Source organism: Cyphomyrmex costatus, unplaced genomic scaffold (assembly GCF_001594065.2).
Source record: "Cyphomyrmex costatus isolate MS0001 unplaced genomic scaffold, Ccosl1.0 scaffold398, whole genome shotgun sequence".
Classification (NCBI taxonomy): Eukaryota; Metazoa; Arthropoda; class Insecta; order Hymenoptera; family Formicidae; genus Cyphomyrmex; species Cyphomyrmex costatus.
This window is the reverse complement of record NW_017278185.1, coordinates 255885-279043: the sequence shown is the minus strand read 5'-3', so window position 1 is coordinate 279043 and position 23159 is coordinate 255885. Positions and strand designations below refer to the sequence as shown.

At 32.8% G+C, this 23159-nt stretch overlaps 2 protein-coding genes across 2 annotated transcripts in view; both read right to left on the bottom strand.

Annotated features, from left to right (window-relative positions):
• Positions 1-17974, bottom strand: part of sprt (PDZ domain-containing protein sprite) — a 93562-nt gene extending 75588 nt beyond the window's left edge. The window contains exon 1 of the mRNA XM_018543744.1: positions 17931-17974. The gene's annotated coding sequence lies outside the window, so the exon portion shown is untranslated. The remainder of the gene's footprint in view (positions 1-17930) is intronic.
• LOC108776941 (trichohyalin) lies at positions 12314-13531 on the bottom strand. Its single transcript, XM_018543695.1, has one exon. The coding sequence runs from the start codon at positions 13529-13531 to the stop codon at positions 12314-12316; it is 1218 nt and encodes a 405-aa protein (XP_018399197.1).
• Positions 17975-23159: the final 5185 nt, after the last annotated feature.

The window sequence follows — 23159 nt, the reverse complement described above, 5'->3', positions numbered from 1 at the left end:
CAATAATTTTAATCCAAATTTGCAATATTTGAATTTACTTCTTTAATAATTAGCTTAAATTAATAATTATTTTAAAATAATTAATATTTAAAACATTATATTTTAAAATTAAATTAATAATTATTTTAAAATAAAATCAATTATTATTTAAACAAACAAAAATCTTAAATTCTTTTTACAAATGTATGTTGGAATTATACATCATGAGAAAGAAGGAAGTCTCTGTATTCTAACCTGAAATAAATCGCACCTAGTAGTAAACGCTTTAATGGCTCCATATTATAGCACAGAACCAAGAATATTTTACGATATGCTGTAAACAACGATGCATTTGAAGTGCTGATTCTAAGGAAGTCATAATCAGCATGGAATAAATTCTTTCCTCTCGCGTACTCTCTGCTTTCCTCTCTTCCTGTTAAAAAAAGAACAAAATTAATAAAAATATTGCTTATTCATTACACTGAAAATTGATGCATGCAGGTTGCTCGTTCTCAGAATGCAGTTTCAATCGCTCAGCGTATTATATACGATGTGTTACATTTCCGCTGGACAGTCCTTTCTATAACGGCAACGGATGCCTTTTTAACATTTTCTTTTTATAAGCTAATCTTCGTTACTTAACAAATAATTTGTTTAATTCATTGAAACGAATACTATTACTACCCAAGTGGGAATTCATACCGAAAAACAGTACTGAATTCTGGCGAGGTGTCGAATCTGTACCGAAAAATGAGTTTCATATTTTAGTACTAATTCAGTACACTGCTAGTAGATTTTCGACATCGTGTCTACACTGAAGTTGCCAAAATCAGTGTGTCGGGGGTCAGTACCGCAACTGTATACCGCCAGTATATTTACAGTATCCGGTCTGTATTGTAATTGGTTAACACAGTCAATATGTCAAGCGTCAGTACTGAGCCAGCGTATTGTCCATATATGTGAATATGCAAAGACAAATTCTTAAAATTGTAAAAATTTTATTTTTACATTTAACTTAATATTTATACTTTTTATATTAGTTTCTTAATATCTCAAGATAATACTTAAGCTTTTGTAATTTTTCTTGATAAAAATTACAAAAGCTTAAATATTATAATTAGAGAGAAGAATATATTACTGCTCTTTTGATATTTTCCTTTATTGAATATAAACTGTTTTATATATTCTATTTATAAATTTAATTAATTAGCTTTCGTATATTTATGAATGTCTGCCTTCTAAATTATATAAAGTTCTATTATATTACGTAAATTTCTATATATATCTATTCTATAAAATTACGCTCTTTCTCTGAAGCTCGTAAACTTGAAAAATGTTTCAAATATATGAAAAATATATATACATATTAATTTATGTAGATTTTTTCAATTGATCACTAATTCGTCATCGTTTTATAAATTTTACCTCTAATCGCGTAATTTAAACTTATTCAAATTTTAATATTTTCGCTGACATGTCGCGATCGTGGAAGAAAATTAATATTGCAAAAGGTATAATAGTAAAATTGAATCTACCACAGATATTTAATTGTTAAAATTTCCTGCGCGCTGGAATTCTTTTCTGTCTTTTTCCTCGGGGGAAATCGTTATTATTAAATTATTCTCCGCGGCGTATTCCATGAAGAGTGCATAATCCACTGTATTCGCACGCGAGATTCCGTAGGGCGAGTTTCCTAGTTTCACTTCGTTCCGTGTAATCGATGATGTATAGAGAGGAAGAGGGAAGCGTATGTGAAGTTTCAGACGCAGGAAGCACTTTGAGATACGCGTGTATGTATCGTGGGACCTAGCTCGATTATTTATCGGCGGGTTGAATCCGCCGCATGTCGCATGTATATAGCAGTCTTCGTAATAATTTTCATGGCCGATAGCCAAATAGATTTTATCGTGATTGATTTAAGGGTCGGCACGCGAAGGGATTTCGTCCCGCCGACGACGATCATGAAGCTGTACCGTAATCTGCGGCAGATTCGTGGCTGTCGCCGTTACAGTTGTCGACATGGGAATCGAGTTGTACGCGAATACCGTCTTAATTCTCTCGGAACTAAGGACAGTTATCTGCAATTCCGCCGATAAGCGTTCCATTATTCATGCTCTATGAATAATCGCGCGAACGGATAACGCCTGACAAGCAGCGAGACGATAGCGAACAGCGTAAGATCGGAAGAACGATGGCTTGTCGTCGGGGGATTCATAGAGCGAATGTTATTGACGACTTTTAGGAATGTGCAAAGTTGAAATCAATTAAACTTCGTGTTTATCCCCGAATGGGGGTTTAACTTACGAAAGTGTTTGGTTTTACCGACATTTTCTAATTGTTCGTTAAAAGCTATTAATCAATATGATTTAATTCTACGTCTGCAATCTGGGTCTTTTCTAATTCAGTCGAAGCTCTTTTAATTGTTTTAATTGCGAGCTTTTGGAAAATGTGGAATAATTCAGAATAACACTTTTTTCAACATTTTTCTATATCACATTATTAAATAAAAATTCCTTTTTTATTATAGTGCAATTACCGCAATCTTACCTACCTCATGATAAACTTTAATGCATACCGTGATGGTTTCGCTTTAATGCGTTCCATCTGTATTCTGTCGTCACGGGGTGCTCGCCTTACTACATAACTCGATCGATGACTACACAAGGACGTAAATGATAGCTCAGATATAGGTACAACTATGTGTGTCATTGAGTAGGTACATAAATATATATATGCAGCACACACATATTTTTCTCTTATTCGCTGAAACAAGGGAGATTGTTTTTTTTTGTTTCTCGAAAAGTTTTTATTTTTAATAATATATTTATAGGGTAAACTCAGGTTTATAGCCATACAGATAAGATGGCTATAGGTTGTAATTTTTTTAATAATTGCTAAGTAGAGCATTTTTATAGTCATTCTGGAAGACTGTATGGCCATCTTACCCGAATTTATCCTATGATTCCAAAATATACGATATTTAAATCTTTTATACATATCGAGTCCGTATAGTTGTGAATTTTTGCAAAAACGAAATAACGCGACATTTAAATTTAAATGTGACTGCTCTATTTCAACCATTATGCGCAGAAATTGCATCAAGTACAACGAGTAGTAAAGATGTCAAACGGAAGAAAGATATCAAGGTATCATTACGTGCACGAGAATATCAAGATATCATTACACGCGCTCTCGACTGCTCCGTTTTAAGAATCCATTCATTGTGTCTGCCGCTTTTTGCACAGCAGGATCGCCCTGCGGCACATCGCTTCCGTTTCTCACAAAATATCGCCGCGGCGTTCCGCATTCACTTCGGCGAACATTGCGACTTATTAATGCAGTTCGCAAACTTGAAACATAAATTTAAACTGTGATTAATGGCGTTCGCCGACTGCGAACTACGATTAAATGTCGTTTTGTATTCTACACAATTAAAGTCAAAGTTACGAATGTAGAATTTCGTTTAAAGATTTAAAGTTTCGTATAAGTTAAAATACCGTAAAGAAATAAAGTATCGTTCCTTGACTTTTCTAAAAAGAACTCAAGTTAATACAGTCATATATAAAGTTTTCGAAAATGCAACATTTTCTTGTGCACATTTTCTACCTTTTTTTTTTTTTTATATAAAGTAACGATCGTAGGAGTTTCAATCATATTTTATTCAAAAGTGGCAATTAATAAAGAGTGTGTTGCATTTCATTTGAGTGTAAAACGCAATAACATTTTGTAATCTAATTTCCTCTTATTGTCAATTGAGTGGATTACGCTATAAATTATGCAAATAAATGTAGTATCCATATAGAAACGTGAGTGTATGGGAATAGTTAAATTGCCACGTGTAAACTATTAGCCTACGAATCGATGGATGAATTGCTATTGACAATATATCAGCAGCTTATAGATCGTCGGTGTGAATAGTATATGGCAGTCCTGTTCATTAATAAATCCTACATAAAAGTAGCAGTTGCACATATTCTTAGATAAGTGTATAACAATCAGATGCAGACAATGCATATAAATGTCAGAACAGACCGCCTTTCTGTTCAGTCTTTGGACATCCAGAATAACATCTTTCCGGGATTTATTTATAAAACGCTGCTAAACCGCTCATTATTATATCTATTGCCACAGATAGGGTATTGAAAAGTGATTTTAGAATTAGTAATTCACGATCTACGAAAATATTGGACAAAACAAAGAGTTTCTCGTAGCCGTTAAAATTAGAATTACTTTCATCGTTTGATTGAAAAATATCATTTGATTTCCACGTTTCTTATTTCAAAATTACCGTTAGAGTAGCGTGGTGGCGGGGTATACGAATAAAAATATCACGGGATTAAATTTTCAATAATGTCGAGAACTTTGCATACTTTACACATAGAACTCAGAGGTATAATTCTCTCTCCGATTTAAGGATAGGGGTCAGTTTCTATAGCGGGAATTCCACGCTATTACGATCGATTTATTTGAAAGGCTTTGCCGCGACATCGCCGCGTTACGAGTTTAGTAGTCCTCCTCGGGAGGACGTGAGGATCCCGATCACGTCCCGATGAATACGTAACTGTCGCCGTAAATATCCGGCTGCGAATAGCGCTGCGGTTACGAGACGCCTTTCTCTCCAGTCTGTCTCCAATTTCTGCCTTAGATTCGCCTACGTGGCAAGGCGTCGCGACGCCAGCATCTATCTCTCCTATCCCTTCGATTGTACTTTCCGCGAAGAATAAACATCGATCATATCGTAAATTCTCAGTCATGCGGATTGCAGAATGTCGATTAGGGCTTGTAGTAAAAAGAGGACACGCCGCGGGCGCACTAAGCACCCACGGGTGCCGCGTTCGCGAGCGTTTTACGGCGCGTTTAGACTTGACGTTTATTTTACAACCTTTTCACCCCGTTCGCCCTCTCTCGCTCTCTCGTCTCGCACACGAGGCGAGTTTGTCTCTTTGATATGCAAAGGGCTGATGCGCGTCGAATGCGAGAACCGTTTTAATAGGCAAAACAGCGTGAAATAAATGTCCGCGTCCCTTAACGATGACGATAAACGTAGCTTCCTATTGACCATGTTGTATTTGACGTCGACATGTTATTACAGGTCGAAGGCCACCGCTATCGAGTGAATGAATTATATTAATTGACCATAACACGTTCTCTTGGAGCGACGCTCCTTATAAAACGATGCATTATATTGCTGTACCTTTTCAAGTTGTTGCATTTACTGTATACACGCGTCTGGCAATCATGTTGTCATAATCGTTATGAATGTTTCAAACTCAGAGAGATAATAAAGTTGCGCGGAAATGTTATTCTTGAATTTTTGGAAATTATTATATTAAAGATTTTTAAGCATTAACTACTTTTTTTGCAAGAAATTAGAAGGTAAAATCATTTCCATACTTCTAATTTTCGTAACTATGAAAACAATAGCATGATATATTGTTGTATTTTTTCTAGCAATTGTGTATTTATTGTACTAGTAATTGTTGTTATAATTATTACCATGTTTTAATGTCTTAAATTGAGAGAGAATGAAATTACGGAAATATTGTCCTTAATATCAAAATTATTAAAATTTTTTAAGCGCTAACTAGTTAGAACATTTTTCTTGCCAAATATTAGAAGGAAGTATTTCCATATTTTTAATTTTTATAAATATAAAAATAATATTGTTATGCATTATATTGTTATATTTTATTTTAATGTCGGCACAACAATTTTTCTGGAGCATTATAAAAGTAAAATTATTTTTATATGACATCTATACATATTTCTATGCAACAAAAATTTAGATAATATCTTTACCTAAATAATAGGACAAGCGCGAATTTAAATGCGACGGCGTAAAATAAAATTGGATTTGTTGGGTTAAAAATGGAATTTGTTTGTTCTGTAGCCATATAATCTTCGAATCGTAACAAAATTAACGTAATTGATCGGTCCATCTCGGATGCAAAATGTTGCTCTCATAACGATAAGCAAAGAAGCTTAAAAACTCGATGAGCCGGAAAAAAATGTCATGCTCCACGTAACGAATGATCCCATCTAACGGTATTCGTTACGTGTTATCGAATCGTTGCAAATCCTTCGTTATAAGATCGATTGTCCGTTCCTGCTCGTTAAAAGTCTCGTTGTCCTGCTGTGTTTTCGGCGCAGTTATATTTGCATAGGTTTCGGCTCTCGTTGTAGTTACTCGAGGATTTAATAGGACGTTAAGAAGTGAAATATTGACCCGTCTCGGGCTCGCTGAGTGGTTGAATCGTCACACAAGTTCCACTTTGGTATTGAAAGAATACGTAACAAATTGATTTTCGTAACGAGTTTCTTGTAGCGCAATCAATATCTTCTCGACCATAATTCGTCTTTTATTGGCTTTTAAATATCTACTTACGTATCTTATAATCATTAGCCGTGATAATATCAGCATGCGGTCGCAATTGCGAGATAATGTATCAATGTATTTACTTATAAACTATAGTCATTCGGAAAAATTAAACTAAAGATAGTTTTTGAATAGAAAATTTGTAAATCAAATGTCATTTGAATTTTAACTTGGATTTTGTAAAGTTTCGTAAATTATTTTCCATGTTTAATATAAATTAAATTTTCAATCACAAACTAACAACATGTTATTGACGTTTTAATAAGATTTTTATCTCAATTATATCATTATTATCGAGATGTGAAGATATTGTCCATCAATAAGTTTTCTCTTGTGAATTTTGCAATATTTATTTGTATCAATTGTTCTGTTTATCTCGCTGAAGAAAACTCAAAAAAGAGTCGAAACGTACGAATTATTTGATATTATTTTTACAATAAAGAAGAAGTCATAGTGCTTATGTTATAATTACAACGTTCTTACTCTTCTGCTCTAATTTCACATTTTAATTAAATTTCTTTATTCAGTTTTAATCTATGTAAAATTATCAAATAATAATGTTAGCTAAAACGAATGCAGTTTTAATAGAGTTTATTTGTATAAAATATGCAACAAGATTGCACAGCTTCACAAAATCTGTCAGGCAATATGCATGTATTAATAAATTATTGCTATTCGAAATTATTTCATTTCGTAAGAGGAATTCATTGCCATGTAACATCAACGGATGAATACAGTATTTTGCATCAATAAATTATTTGTTAAAATTATGTAGAAATGATTAATGAAGCGTGTCAAATGTATGGTATAATACAATCAAAGCTTTTTAAAGCAACTTCTATTCAAAATTAACTATTATTGTTATGTTTGATATTAATGAAACGAGGATTTAACATTTTTCGAAAGAGTTTCTTTCAATGTGTCTGTCTAAATCATATCTCAAACACAAACAACGCTAACGTTATTCGCTGCTACTTGTTCCTTATGTTCAAAATAAAGTCGACATTATGAAAAATAAGAAACTCTTTGCAAAATTTCAATAAGTATATAGTACAGTGGAGTGATAAAGTAGTGTACCGATACCCTATTAAGAACCTGCTTGACGAGAGTGTCCCGATTAATATCACAGTGTTAAGTCTAGAAGCTCTCGTGACTTCCACGCGAACAATTTACAACGTGGCGAACAATTTACAAGGACGGAGGGTCGTTATTAGGACATAATTTGCGAAACTCGAAGTAGTCGACCGAGACAGGCACAATCGGCAATGGATTTATCGTCGACTTATTGTTAGCGCTCTCGTTTAGCGATCGATAGGTGCAGTGAATTTGCAGATATAATCTTGCGGTGCGATAATTATTTAACGAGCCGTTTCAATGTTGAATTTTCGTCTCGCATTCTTGCGCACAGACTCTTGCACGTATTTAATCGCCGCACCGCCAGATTGACTCGATTACATTGACTGCGCCCGCTTGATCAACAGACTTATTACACACGATGTAATTAGTTGTCGGTGATTGGAAGTATAAGCCACACTTGTACCTTATTCAGGATATTAATGATTCAATACGCAGCGTGCGGTAATGCTTCTATTCTGGTTTCACTTGGTGGTAGAACTGATAGCTAATAAGAAAATGTTATCCTCTCAGAAATTTTAACTAAAAACTTATAGAGTTCTCTAACAAATTTTTAGTATAAAAGGATATTATTCGAGAAATTGCCTAATCTTGAGAAGAATCTTACTTTATCTTTCATTTTTTCTTTATCTTTATTTTATGTAAACTTTATTTATATAATTATATACACAGAAATTTCGATAAAAATTCGATTAGTTAAAATGATTAATTAAACTATTTGTAACAACTAATAATTTATTTGTCGTAGTATTATTTAATATAGAATGTCGATTTAATTTTATGGTTGTATCAGATAAAACTGTAATTACTAATTGACACATCGGCACAAATGTTATTTACGTCTTTATTATTTTCTTTTAATACTTAAGTAAATATACAATAAAATTGGTCATAAATAATCATGATTGCGTTGTTACGAGGATGGACATGTCATTATTTCTGAATAGACATGGAAAGCCTCTTACAGTGGAATGTCGGAGTAAAACGTTTATGGAATCGGTATCGATACTCGAATTATTCGAGTAGCGATATCAAGTCTTCGTAACGATCGTATTTAATTATAGGTTGTGATGTCGAGATTTCATTCTGACATGACCTTAATTAATACGAACTCTGTAGGTGACATATATGTGACAATCACGCGAGTCTAAACCTAAAGCATCGTCATCTTTCTTCTTTCGAAGAATATGTTCTATTTTTTATCTACGGATGGACATACCATGTACAATATAATTAAAAATGTTAAATTTAATCAAGCTTAATTAATTTTTCACAAATACTTATATGCTCCAATAAAATACTACTTTAATATTATATGGTATACAAACTTAAAAAACGGCATTATTAAAAAAAATATATAATGAGTTAGTTTTTTATAAAAAATATATAAAACAAAAGCTTCTTCTGAATAATTATATTTTACTCTGTAGTAAAATGTTAATTTTAATTTAAAAACGTATAATAAACTTCCTGAGACAAGCAAAAATGTTAAAATTAACATTTTATTTTTAACAGTATATCATTAAAAATCGGTAACCAATGAACATTACAATTGATTGCATAGAAAACGAATTACAGAATATAAATCATTATTTATTATTTAAACTAATTTTGTAGCAAATAACATTTTCATGTAAATTACACATTCTATTTAAACTGCATAGTGTTAGATAATATAATTTAGTAACGGACGCGCAAATTTCTTGAAAATTACTCGAGTAATGTCTCTCACGGGAAATCTCTGGACATTCTAACAGACATGTAACACCTGGCGACAGGTGCTAAGGGAACATATCCGTGCTATCTTATACTAAATGTTCGGAAGAGTTCCGTCTAATAACCTTGCGGATATTATCAACAATGGCTATTTTATTTAGGAAGAAAAAATTCTGTTTAAGTATATTCTCCTTAATTGTAACACATAAATCCACAGATCCATATATAAAGTGTAAATGGAATATAATGTAAATACAATACATATAGCCTTTTTAATGAACGTATTGTCCTTTACTTAAAACATGATACAAATAAAAATTTAAGTTTCTCAAAAAAGGGAAAAATTATATTTTTTTGACAGAAAATTATTGACTAATCAGATAATATCAGCAAAATATGTATATTAATATGATCAAATGTCATTTTTATTATTTTCATAAACTATTAATTTTTTAGTTGTGACAATATTGACGATTTTTTTGTTATACTTAAGTTAGTTCATTTTTTTTAATAGATAGGATAATGTTTGCTTAACTCATTTATAGTTATAACTCGAAAATTAACTTTTTTGAGTTATCACTTTTGAAGAAAGGGAGCGATATATCAATTTCAAAAATTGATTGCCTATGCTGAGAGATAAGTGAATTATCGAATAAATTTGTACGTACAACGATGATATTGGAAAAACCTTTATCTTTGAACGCTATAATTACAAATATCTAGTTTCTTCGGATATAATTATAAATCTACAATGTTTCTCCAATACTTGACTTTTACAGATTGTCAGGATACATAATTCTTAGTAGACATTATATCCTTATCTCGATACCTTGATTAATATGCAGCAGGATAACGGATATTAAGAGAATATTATACGCAATTTATATGTCAATCATGTTACCACATAAGCGCAAGTCGCGTCGTTTTGCAATGTACTATGCGCTAACAATAATTTAAGGTTTCGATAACAGGAAAAATCAAGTATCAATCGATAGTCACACTCTCTCTCTCTCTGTAATTTTAATATATTTAAATAAATTACTGCACACGTGTCAAGCTTGTTTAATCCTTCTACATTCGTAAGTTATTTCACGATGTAACTCCATGTCATACCGCGAGATAATTCACATCCTGGGAGCAAAAGGGCCGAACGTGTTACAAGTAGCATCGGAATTATAATCTGCGATTTAATTAAAAGACGCGCACCACATAAATACAGTAAATAAAGCCATATACATAATATAGTAGTTAAATTATTTTTTCCGTAGTTGAAAAAATATTGATTTTTGTGTCATATTTTATATTTTTACATTATAATTTTTATAGTTTAGTTTTATCATAATCTGTATTCGGATCTCACAGAACTTGAACATTTTTTTAACTACTACATTGTAAAAAATTACTTATAACTAGTCTTTTTTTATAATTTTACATAATTTGAAATTACATAATCTTATATTTTGGATTTTGATCTTTAAAATAAAACAAAATTGTTCAATTATCTCAATTTTTTAAATAAAGGTAAATTCTATAATATGTACTGAATCCGCAAATACCAATTAAGGAAATTTTGGAGCAAATATCGATTAGAGTTAAATAATATTTTGCATGTGTGTTGATTATTTTATTATTGTGCAAACGTTTTATATTTTCACATTTTTAGCTGCTTTTATACCTTCACCAATTTTGTTTTAATAAACTGGATTTGCGACATAGTTAACTTGCACACATTTGTAAAACCAATATGACATTGAACGTTTGTTGGTTTTTTAACTTCCGTTACAATTTCCGGTTTTTTCTCCCATCTTCCGCGGTTTCCTTCGTGACCTTCTTACGAGGCACTCCATCCTGTTCAACAAAATAGTTTCCGTTCCTTTCAACCGTTGCCTATCATTCTCGCCAAAATACAATTTTTAGATATACTTATCGTAAAAAATTGCTATTTTTCTTAAAAACTAATTATGTATTAAAGTATGAAATTTTGTTTTGTTTTGTTTTTTAATTGTAATTTTTTCTACATTTAAAATATATTGTTGTTGCAAACTTTGTCAAAACTAAAAATTAAACAGATTGATTTAATAATTTTAGATTTAATTTAAAATTTTATACATTATATAATTAACTATATATGTATACATAATATTTTAATATTTATTATTAATTAAAAATTATTAAAATCATTATGTTAATATTAATACTATGCAAACTTATATTTTCGATAAAGTTCAGTCTTTTTAATAAATCTTATTTCTGAGAAGTTTTTTGTATATGTCTATTTTAAATGATCTTCCATGTCTATATATACTCTCTGCATACTATTTTTAATAGTCCGCTCATGGAGATGATTTTTTCTTAATTGGCTTTCCTTCAACGTTCTTCTCTCGTTCTCCTCTGGTTCCATCTTTATTAAGATATAGAACTGTCTCCATAAGATTCATTCCCATCTCGCTGATCTGATCGACTATTTTAACGGTTCTTGACATCGCATGTTCTAACGGTACATAAATAAACTAGGACTTCATCCCAATAATCAATTTTTATTAAACGCAAATATTACATACATGTGTAATCGCGATCACCAATCCTTATATTAGTTCAATATTTATTATTATTTTTCTAAACGTATAATTAACAAAATAATCAATGGAATTGTTCAAAAGCAAATAATGAAACTAATTTAATATTCTATGAATGTTTCTTCTTATATCAATAAACACATGAAGTTGAAGAAAGAAGAAATACATTTTTTCTTTAACATTAACATTACTGCCGGCATCAATTTCAATTTTTTCCCCGGTTACTGTATTTTATTTGATCTCTATTTCTTCGATCGTTGTCTTCTTCCAAACAGTTCTTTTTATATATCATTGTACTCCCTTTTTTACTTTAATGTTATTCTCTTCATTGACCTTAGCTTCTTTTTCTTTATTAACCGCCCTACAAGTTCTAGTTACTGGGAATACTGCAATGAGTCCCGATCGACCATTTCCGTGGATAGTACAACATTTTTCGTTATTATCTTCTCTACCTACTTCTCAACGATTCTTCTACCAACACTACTATCTGGAAAGGATGAAATTTTCTTACTTAACGGTTTTATCATCTCGTTCACTCTTTCACGTCTCCATTGTCGTTATTTTTAGTATCTTGATTTTTCTTCGCTAATTCATCGAGAATCTCTTGTTCCTCAGCCGTGAGATTCGCTCTATTCACGAAGTTTGCAATATTAGCTGCGTGTATGATCAACAAACGTTTCCTCTCCTCCTTCGCGCGTTCCGCCTCAAGTAGTTCCAATCTCTGTTGCTCTTTAGCGATTTCCTCAATTCTAGCAATCTCCTCTTCACGAATCCTGCGGCGGTGCTCAATCAAACTCTCCAGGTCCTTCCGGTACTGTACTTTCATCCTTCTTTTCGCCTCCGCCGTGCACCTTGCCATCTTCTCATCTTCCATAATCTTTCTCATGACTTCCTCGGCCCATGCTCTATCCTCTTCAACGAAACGCAGCCTGCACTGTTCCGTGAAGACTATCTGTTCCCGTAAACTAGCTGCCAGTTCTTGCTGCATCTTTTTCCTACGCATCGCCTCCTCCATCTCCCTGATTACAAGCTCGCACCTGATCTCCTCCGCTACGAGATCAATCAGTCGCTCTTCCCTCTCTCGTTTTCGAGCTTGAGCGTCCAGCAGTATTCTCGTTGTTTCCAGCAGGACACGCTCGCGCCTCTCTAACTGCTCCTGTCGTAGTCTGCTCATCTCCTTCGATCTCTCCTCTATCTCTTCCAAGTACTCTAGATCTTTCAGTCGCTTCTTCTCTTCTGCTTCGAGCTCCTCCTGTCGACGGGCCTCCCTTATTTCCTCGAGGAACAGTCTGTCTTGTCTCGTTCTCTCTACAAGCTCGCATTTCTTCTCCAGCGCCTTCGTGAGCTCCTGTTCCTCTTGCTCTCGGTCCACTTCTTCCAAGAACTTCCTATACTCGCGAGCCTCCTCCACAATGACTCTTTTCTCTTTCTCCTTTCGTGTCAACTGCTCGTCCAGCTGTTGCCTGTATTCCTTCGATTTCCGTAGCGTATCCGACCGGCACCGGAGATCCTCCTCCAACACTTCCTGTTGTTCCTGACGGATCAAGTCGGCGACCTCGCGTTTTCGCACGAGCTCGGCGTATTTGTGAGCCTGTTTCTCATCAAGCTGAGCCTGCAGCCCTTTCACCATATAGGCACGTCGTAATTCAGCCGCCAATTCCGCGATCGTGTCATAAGACTCGCGGTTGCGGCAACTACGACGAAATCTTGCATATAAAGTGCTCTCGTCGTTTAGCGGTGTTTCTTCCATTGATACTTTTGGATACTTCTTGCCTTACGGATTCAGAGAGGATCATGCGTTTGTGAGACAAAGATCGCAGAATTAGATGTGAGCCGTTGATTAGACGTGCTGATGCGTTTTAACTTGTTGGAAGCTGGTCATAATCTTCCGGTTTTGCCTGCAAGGGTTACGCTAGTTCATTATTGTCTTGTAGAAAATGGATTAATTTAAAAATTTAAATAATGTAATTCACTATAATTTATCCGTTAATTGGTGTCTGCGATTTATATATATGTATGTAGCGTAAAAATGTAACAAAAAGATTTAACTGTAAAACAATTCGTATAATAATCCAATAATAAAGTAAATGACATTCTAAATAAACATGACATCTTAGAATTATACCTACGTTATTTAGCGTAAATAAATAAATCAAGAAAACATTAAAATAAAGGAACAGCTTTTAGAAAGAAATCGTATATGATTTAAGTCATTAAATAACTTATTACAAAATATAATAGTATTAGATATTTGTAAATAATTAAGTTCGAGCGATTAAAAATTCGTTGATATTTATTGCGTTAGTGTTTTTTTTTTAATTAATCAAATCAATCTGTCCAATGCTGTTATTTTTTCCAAAATTTTTATATCGATTCACAATTACAATTAAAATTATTGCAATAAAGAATAACAGTTAATTTATATTATAACAACGTGTTGATATGTACAATAATGTATAGGTAAGTGTAAGGGATTGATGATAGAAGAAAACTCGTTCCACAATTTTTCTTAACGGTAATGATTTAATAATTATCTTATCTTCTATAATGGATTGTGGGTTTGTAAATGCTCATATGTCTTGTCACGTTGCTAACGATCGTCTATCCCTATTTCAATTATGTTTGTCACTTCGATGAAATCTAATAAGATAGTCGTCAAACTTGGATTTGAAAGTAAATTGCGAGTCTAATGATATTTTTGTCAATAGTAAGATTTTGTATTTCAACATTTAATATAATTTACGTAAATGATTGATATTATTACAATTGTACTGAGAGAAAAATGTATAATACTAAATTTTAATAAGTAATTGTTTGAATGATACTAATATAACATTTATTTACGCGGAAAATAAATATTTGTTGAATAAAAATAATAGTTCAATCAAATTAATGATATCAAATAAATATAATACTTTTAATGAATATTCCACTGGCACTATTCAAACAAATATCTATGAAAATTTAATACATTTTTCTCTCGATATATGAATTATTGTTAATTAACTCATTTATAATTACGTTATATACATATATTTTTTAATTCTGCAAATTAAAATATCCGTAAAATATCTTTACTCTTAGAAAACTCATGCATTAAACATTACATTGTTTTGGTCGAGTTTTGCTCGTTAAAGCGAACCTCATCATATATTATGCCTTTTTGTGCCTGTACATTTTTCTATTCATCCTCTGCTTTACGAAGACAAACGTGCTAATTAATTAACGCATCATCTGATTCGACATTGCGCGATTCATGCGAGAAATATAACGAGAAAGAATAGCTTAGTAACAAAAAAATTCTTCGCACCAATGCTACGAGTCGCATTTGCATCTCACATGACGCGAGACTTATGCTCGTATACTGAGCCGCATTAACGTACAGATTAACGGTAGGTAGCCTTCACGTTGACTACTTCTTCTCTTTCTTATCCTCCTCCCCCTTTTATTTTTTCCTTGCGGGACTTAAGTGCGCCTTGGGAACGTTCACACATAGCAAATTAGGTTAATCCAAATTTAGTGGTAAATGGGAGAAAGGGGCTGCGATACTATTACACATTTTTTATAGTAACTCTATTGTTAGTAGTAATGAAAATGAAAACTTTTATTAGGTTTCGAACTCGATCCATAAGTAAACCTTACTTAATTAGGATCATCTCAATTAGGCACGAGATAGATATATGTTTATTGTTTCTCTAAATTCTCTTTGGAATAAAAGTCACTCTAATGAGTGAAAATTGAGCCAATCCTGAGAAAGAGTGGCTTGATTTTTAATCTTCAAGGGCGAGTTTTCATTTTACAGAGCGAGATTACTCTAAACAAGGAGAGAGAAAGAGAGAAAGAGAGAGAGAGAGGGGGGGAGGGAAGGAGGGGGGAGGAAGGTTTAGGAGATTTTAAGAATAACGTCACCTTTACAGAAATTAGAAACTAGATAATAATTAAGATGATTACATATACATCCAATGTATATTGGATCCAATATACCTACATCCAATAATGTAAACAAATAGAGTGTGGATTTACTCATTCATCCTTAAATAGGATTTATCAATCGTAAAGCGATTAGCTTCTATTATATATTTAGCGTTCGAGAAACGCGACAAAGGTATAGTTTATATGCTACAATGTCATTAATACGCATTTAGATTTATTATTGAATTATCTCTCTCTCTCCCTCTCTTCTTTTTTTAATTGTGTATTCTATTATAATTAATATCGTTAATATATGATGCTTGTCAAAGATGAGAAAAAGATCGGGTATTTTCTTTTACAAACGAATGAAGTGCGTTATGTGCGAGGATCGATCTAGAACGTGACGAAATGACTTATACAAATCATCGTTCGAGTTTTCTAAAAAGATACCCAGATTGAATCAGCATTCTGTCCCTATGACTTTGACATATGTGTTCCACAATTGCGAGCCGCTTGTTCGGTTAACGCAGCTGCCGGTTTGAGCGCAGGACTGTAATTTACTAGAGTGCCTACACAGCATACATTTTATCAAAACATCAATGGCAGGATTTCGCAATAACGCTATTGACAGATCAGTAATATTCAAACATTTCTTAGACAATTTCATTCTTCAAACAAATTGACTTAGGTATAACAAAAACTTTAAGTCCGAGTTTCGAAAAACGTAACTTATTCGATGTGGACCAATACAAAAGTCTGTTTACAAAATATTACAAATGATTTCGTTAAAATTACATTACAGACTATGAATTAAGAAATTTTATCGTTTATACTTTGATAAGCAAAATTTTATTTTTAAAATGAAAAACTAAGACAGGATTAATTCCAAGATCAAAAGGAATTCTAAACTGTTTACTATAATGGTCACAAATGTAAAAAATTTTACAAAGATAAAGTAAGTGAATATTTAATAGAAAATTCCTTCGATATAACAGAGAGTGCAATAGCCGCTTATTTGATCAAATAATGGCGATTCTTGCTCAACGAACCGTTTTATTTTATGAGCAACGATATAATTGTTCTTGACGGTTAAAATATATGTAAAGTATGTAGACATTGCTAATAAGCGCAATATCGTCTGTTTGGTGAATAGCTCAAGCGTGGCATTACGCTCTATGCATATGCAAGAGATTTTATGTATTATATACGTTTCTGCGATATCATGAACATTTCAGACATAAATCAGTCATAAATTTCATAATAATTGTTTTAAAGATACGTAGAAAGATTAATGACGATAATTCGCTTATATCCAAGGCATGTAAACATCTCGAGAATTTTAATCTTTAACGACCGTTTCTATCAATGTAGATTAACTTTAATCTGGATTCAACTTATCTATCTTCTTCTAAGAATTAGAAGTCTAAAAAATTAAAAAAAGATGAAGAATGAGAGAGATGAAGAGAGATTAAAATTAATTTACATTGGACATGTCTGAGCACAGGAATAAAATAAGAAAAAAAGTCCTACAGTTGCATAATAAATTTGAATTTAATAAGAGAACAGGATTCCCATAATTTTCCGCTCTAAATTTTAAGCTATCACTTATTATTTAATATATATCATTTTTTATAAGTGCACGCTAAAATAAAATTTACTAAACTGTAATACTATTTTTTTTATAGTACTAAGCAAACACTTAGAGTGAATAAATATTTTGCTGTAAGCGTTACTTATTGTTAGTATTACTCAATAAAAAGATTAGTAATTAAAAAATCAACAAATAAAATAATGATAGTTAAATCAAATTGCACATTCCCCATCTTTTTGAAAGAAAAATTCAATATAAAGAAAAAATTTGCTTTTTTCGGTAATAAGTATACTCTTTTCACGAGAAATGTGTATTGTCAGGTAAAAATACTTTGCAGTAATTTTTTTTTTATATAAAACTATTCCAAACGAGATAAAATGCACAAATGCCTTTTTTTCACTGTATATTTTACGAAAACTTCGCAGCTTTCCGAGAAAATTCCAACGTTTACAAAAGATGTATCAAGATTGCCAGTTGTCCCTATTGATCGTATCACCGTATATATTGGGAAACTAAAATCTCATTATTAATTAACCAATTCTCGGATAATATCGTGCTCTGTTTCAATGAAAGCGCGGGTGACTCCAATCGCACGAGGACGCGTGCGCCGTCGTGGGATTAGCAATGAAAACGAGATTAAACGTACCCTCTGCGCGCAGGTCCGGATACGCCGAATTCGTACACGAACTGTAGCAGCCACGTGCACCAAAACACTAAATGTATATGTATAACAATCGAAGGTACACCGAAAAACAAAGGAATCCTTCGTTCGGCGTTTCGCGTCGGACGCCGTCGGAACAGATGCGAGTCAGGGCGATGAATCCACGCGGCCTTTTTCAACACGTTTCCGGTCGACCCGTCCGCGTCGTCAGTTCGCCGGTTCGGAACACGCGATTCGGAATACGCACTGGCTTAATACGAACGCCACGACGGATTGAGACCGACTAACCGGCTTTCCGCGTCAGAGCACACGCGGAGCCGAGAGGCTCTCCGCTCTTTGCCGCGGCCCCTTTAAAACCCATCCCTCCGTCAGGCCCCTGCGGGAAACCGGCCGGATGGGTTCTACGGCCCTGAGAGTGGATGTCGGGGGCGTGCGATTATGTGCGCAATGCCAGATATGCGTAGAGTGTGAGGGTCAAACACGTCGAGATATTCGACTCGATTTCGTAACCACGAACTATACCTGTGGTTATCGAAATAACCACACTGTCGAATATAACCTCTTGGTATTATTTAGATGTTTCCTTGATACAGTTCAAATTCAAATGTTACGAACTGGTGTAAAACTGGTCCCTATAATTTTTGAAAAAATTAACTTCATGTTATAGTTCATTTGATTGCTTGTCACGTTCTGAAACAAGTCGATTTTTCATCTGCACATTTTAGTTAAAAAATTATTTGAGAGAGATTCAAGTTAATGTTATACTGGAGCCGACCTAAGAATTTCTAAAAAAATGAATACTTATAGTTGAACAGAGATTACAGTTAATCTATACGTTGGTAGAAATAGGTATATAATTCTTACTATAATTATATGTTTTAACATCTAGAAAAAATATTTGTAAAATGTATAAAAAAAAGTAAGGATAAAGACTATTAATTATTTAATCAGGTGCTCTAATATAGTATTTTAGAGAGAAAATAAAAATATGAAGGATAAGGATAAAAAGATACTAATCGTGTACTGAGGCTTAACTTAAAATTTTTTATCGCTAATTTTAATATTCGGATAAACGTGAGATACACAGACACACACACGCGTGCACGGTATTTATAGTCTATTCTTATTATAAGACCGTCTTAAGTAAAGTTTAAAAAAAAAAAGATGTTAATATTGAACTTTATGACGAATTTATGACATCTTAAGACTGTACTTAAGACGGTCTTAAATAAGAATCAGCAATGAATACCGCCATCATTGCAGTGATTAGTCGTTTGTTCATAAGAAAATGTAGCGAGAGTCTATCTAAAAGATATTGCTGTACACGCATCTTCCAAATGTGAGTTATTTAGTATTTCTTACTAAAATAATATCCATTTGCAGTACACATATTTATAATTGCAATTTCTGAAGCAAACATATTAATATATTAATATACCCAAAAAATAGAAATGTACCTGAAAAATCTTTACCTGCTTTCCGATATAACATGTGTTGCATTTTATCTTTAAAAAAAAAACCTGAAAATTTTATAAATTATCAATTAATAGGTATCTTAAAAGTTTTATACCGAAAAGAATGTGTTGAATTCAAGAAGTGGCATCCTGCAAAGAGAGTACCGTACAGGAATGTACATTTTCTTATCTTCATTTACTCCGCTCGCGAACCGTGCCGAAAGGCAGTACACGAGCGCCGGCATATAAACGCAAATTGGTTCCATTTTTATGGATTTTGATAGCAGTTGCCAGCCATCGTCTTTCGCACTTTTGCGAAAACCTGTTTCTACGTCGCCGATTCGAAGGGAAACATAGCGCGTAATCGCTAGGGGGATCCGAGACTCGGCGCAGTCTCGACGAAAATCTCTGACGATGCAGAATATGAAATGAGAGATACTGGGGGAGTATTTAGAAATAGTTTCAACTGAATGAGTACGTGACTTAATAGCATTATTAAAATAAGCTCAACTACGGTGGCGGCGGCGATGCTATTACTCCTTGGAAACCGGTCGCTTTAATAGACTCGTAAAGCGACTTGATATGAGGATAGTGACACTAATCACCGTAATATGCAAGCGCCCTTATTGTATGGGCACGCCTCTCAAGCTGCCGTCTTTATGCGCACGAGCATGAAGAACTAGGGATTGTACTCTCGGAAAAGATTATTAAAGGCGAAAGAAGTTAATACCTTATAAATCTATTTAACCGTACACGGAATGAACGGTTTTGCTAAAGTATCTTGAAGTTTAACTAGATACAGATTTAAAAGTAATTTTGTTAGACCTTCACAATAATTATGTAAAACGCTAAATGTCGAACCGCAACGGTTTTAACGTATTTTAATCTTCTAGCAATTAGTTTAAGTGTTCTATGTAATAAATTGAATGAAAATAGAGTTTTCATGCTCTAAATAAAATTATTTTCAAATCTGTGTGTGTGTTATATGTATCTAGCTAAATTTGTAGAAATCTCTTGTCAAAGATATCTGGTATATGTTTTCTTTCATGTAGGTATTTGTTATTCGTTCCTAATAGTCTTTGTATTAAAAAATTATTGTATTATACTTTTAATATCAAAAATAATAAATTAATTAAAATATAAAATTTTATAAGAAAAAATGTACATACGCCAAATAAAGTGAAGTATAATGTAATACGATAAAGATGTCTTTATATTACAAGAGGTATAATTATTGTATAATAAGTATATGTGTATTCCTCACATTGAAATTTTCTATTGTACCTACATGTCCCGTGCGACTGCCGGTTAAAATGTTAAATATGACTAAAGTAAGTCGTTATACTGGCCATTTGAGGGGCTCATGATTAAGGTATGGACGATACGTAAATGCTCCCGAGGGGGATCATTTGCGCTCTCCTCTCATTCTGCGCGAAAGAGCAAGAAATAGAAGAAGTGGGAAAGGAAAACGAGGAAGCGCGATGGGAATAAACCGGACGATGACGATGAGAAATATCTAAATTAACGTGAAGGAGGAGCGTGGCACATGTAAGATTAAGGCCGACTCGTCCGACATGACCGTCCTGCCCCAACATGATACATTGCTGCCTTATACGAAATAAACGATTCTACGAGGATACGTAGAAGTGCTTGCGTATGAGAGATATTTTCACAAATCTCGATGCGGCAAAGTATATAGAGATGATTTATAAAAGCATCGAGCTGAGATATTTGAAAAGTTTCAAAGTGTAAAAGGATAAGTGGTTAAAATAAGCAAAATGGAATAAAATTTTATTTTATTTTTAAGTTTGTCGATGTAGACTCTAGTCTCTTTCAATATCTAGTACTTCTTTTGTAATATTAACAATTTTCAACTCGATACATATTAAGAAAAGTATTGCGTTAAATAATGTATCATTATATCCAGGGAATGGAAGTAACTCGTTACTTGTAACGAAGTTACAGTTACAAGTTACTTTTTTGGTAACTTTATTGGTAACTGCGTTACTTTCTTTTTTTGGTAACTGTAACGGTAACGAGTTACATTTTTTGGGTAACGGTAACGAAATTTACAGTTACTTTTGTCGTTACTTTGCACACGATTGAACACGGTTCGATTGGATACATGCTATTTACAGCGCTTATCAATAAGACTTGAAAGCCCTTAGACATTCGGCCGTTATGATTCAGTAATTATTTTACACTTCTATCTTCTATGTAATACATAGGACATACAAATATTTCAGTTTGCTGCATATTTTACAGGTTTTAGAATTACAAAATTGTGTTTAAAAAAAATTAAAAAATAAATTAAATAATAGTAAAATGAGAAGGGCTACGAACCCAAAAGCGAAACAGTTTAAAAGACGATGACAATAAGTGTGGAAACGTCGTTTGTTTTTATCTTGTTTTATCCATGTTGTTGTTCTAATATATATTTATACATTTAATTACATTGTCATCGTCGTTCTTATCGGAAATAAACTGTTTCATTTTTGGCTCGTAACCCTTCTCATTTTACTTTTATTTAATTTATTATTTGAGCCATTCTACATTGTTTTTTTTTTTTAATAAAACTCTATATATATTTGTCAGTATTACATATAAAAAAAAATGCAAAAGTACATTTTTAAATTGATTTTAAAAAAGTAACGGAAAAGTAACGAAAAGTTATTTTTCAAGTAACGGTAACTGTAACGAGTTACTTTTAAAAAGCGATAACTGTAACTGTAACTAGTTACATTTTTTACTCGGTAACGAGTAACTGTAACTAGTTACTTTTAAAAAGTAACTTTCCATTCCCTGATTATATCTATACATTGTATTTGAATCGTCAACTCTTGGAAGGATTTTAATATTCTAAAGTTAGAATGTTAAAATTAGAATATCTCTTTTGATAACGGAAACTTGTAATAATTTTAAATTGCTGGCTGGAGTGAATTGTATTTTAATAGGAAATGCTTCCGAAATTACAGTGATGAAACGAAATTGTGGCTTCGCGTGCTTTGCATACTTGATGTACGTGTTTGGTACGAAAATTGCAGTTGAATTATCGACCACAACTTATAGGAAATTTCGATTTTAACAAAATTAGAGTTGAACTTGGAAATGCAAGTTAATGGAAAGTATTTCCACCTTGCTGAAGCACACATGATACTTAACTGAACACAATTATGGGATTAAGGCAAATTAATTAGGAACTCTGCTTTTGATAATTAGCTTTGTTCAAAATATTCTTTATCCTTATATAGGACGTCCCGGTTTCCCGCATAAATTTTAATAATGTATTTTGAATTGAAATAAGAAAAAAACGTTACGTTGACATACTTAGGTTCTATTGAAATGTTATAACAAAAATATGAAATCTGCAACAAATAATTTTTCGTTTCTAACAATAAGTTTGCATTTCACAATGTCATCCACTCATGTCAATGCAAGCTTGACATCGATATAATCGGCTGACAAATCTATGTTTAGGAGAAACGGCGTTTCAATTTGCATAACAAACTTAACAGTCATTAATACAATCGCATAAAAACCCATATGCTATTCGAGAAGTAGTTTGTCAACGTCAGTTTAATTGTAATATATGGGCATGTATAAACTAAGATGAAATTGTTTCATGCAGAGTTCACATACTTTTGTTATACCTTTTTAATAAAATTATAGAACCTATATTTACATAACGATTTTTCTTAGCTCATAGAATATATTGTTAAAGTTTATATGGAAAATTTGGGGATACTCTGTATAATAAATT

Bases quoted from the DNA above. Each gene is read 5' to 3' on its own strand.
- LOC108776941 (XM_018543695.1), bottom strand. From the start codon at position 13,531: ATGGAAGAAACACCGCTAAACGACGAGAGCACTTTATATGCAAGATTT.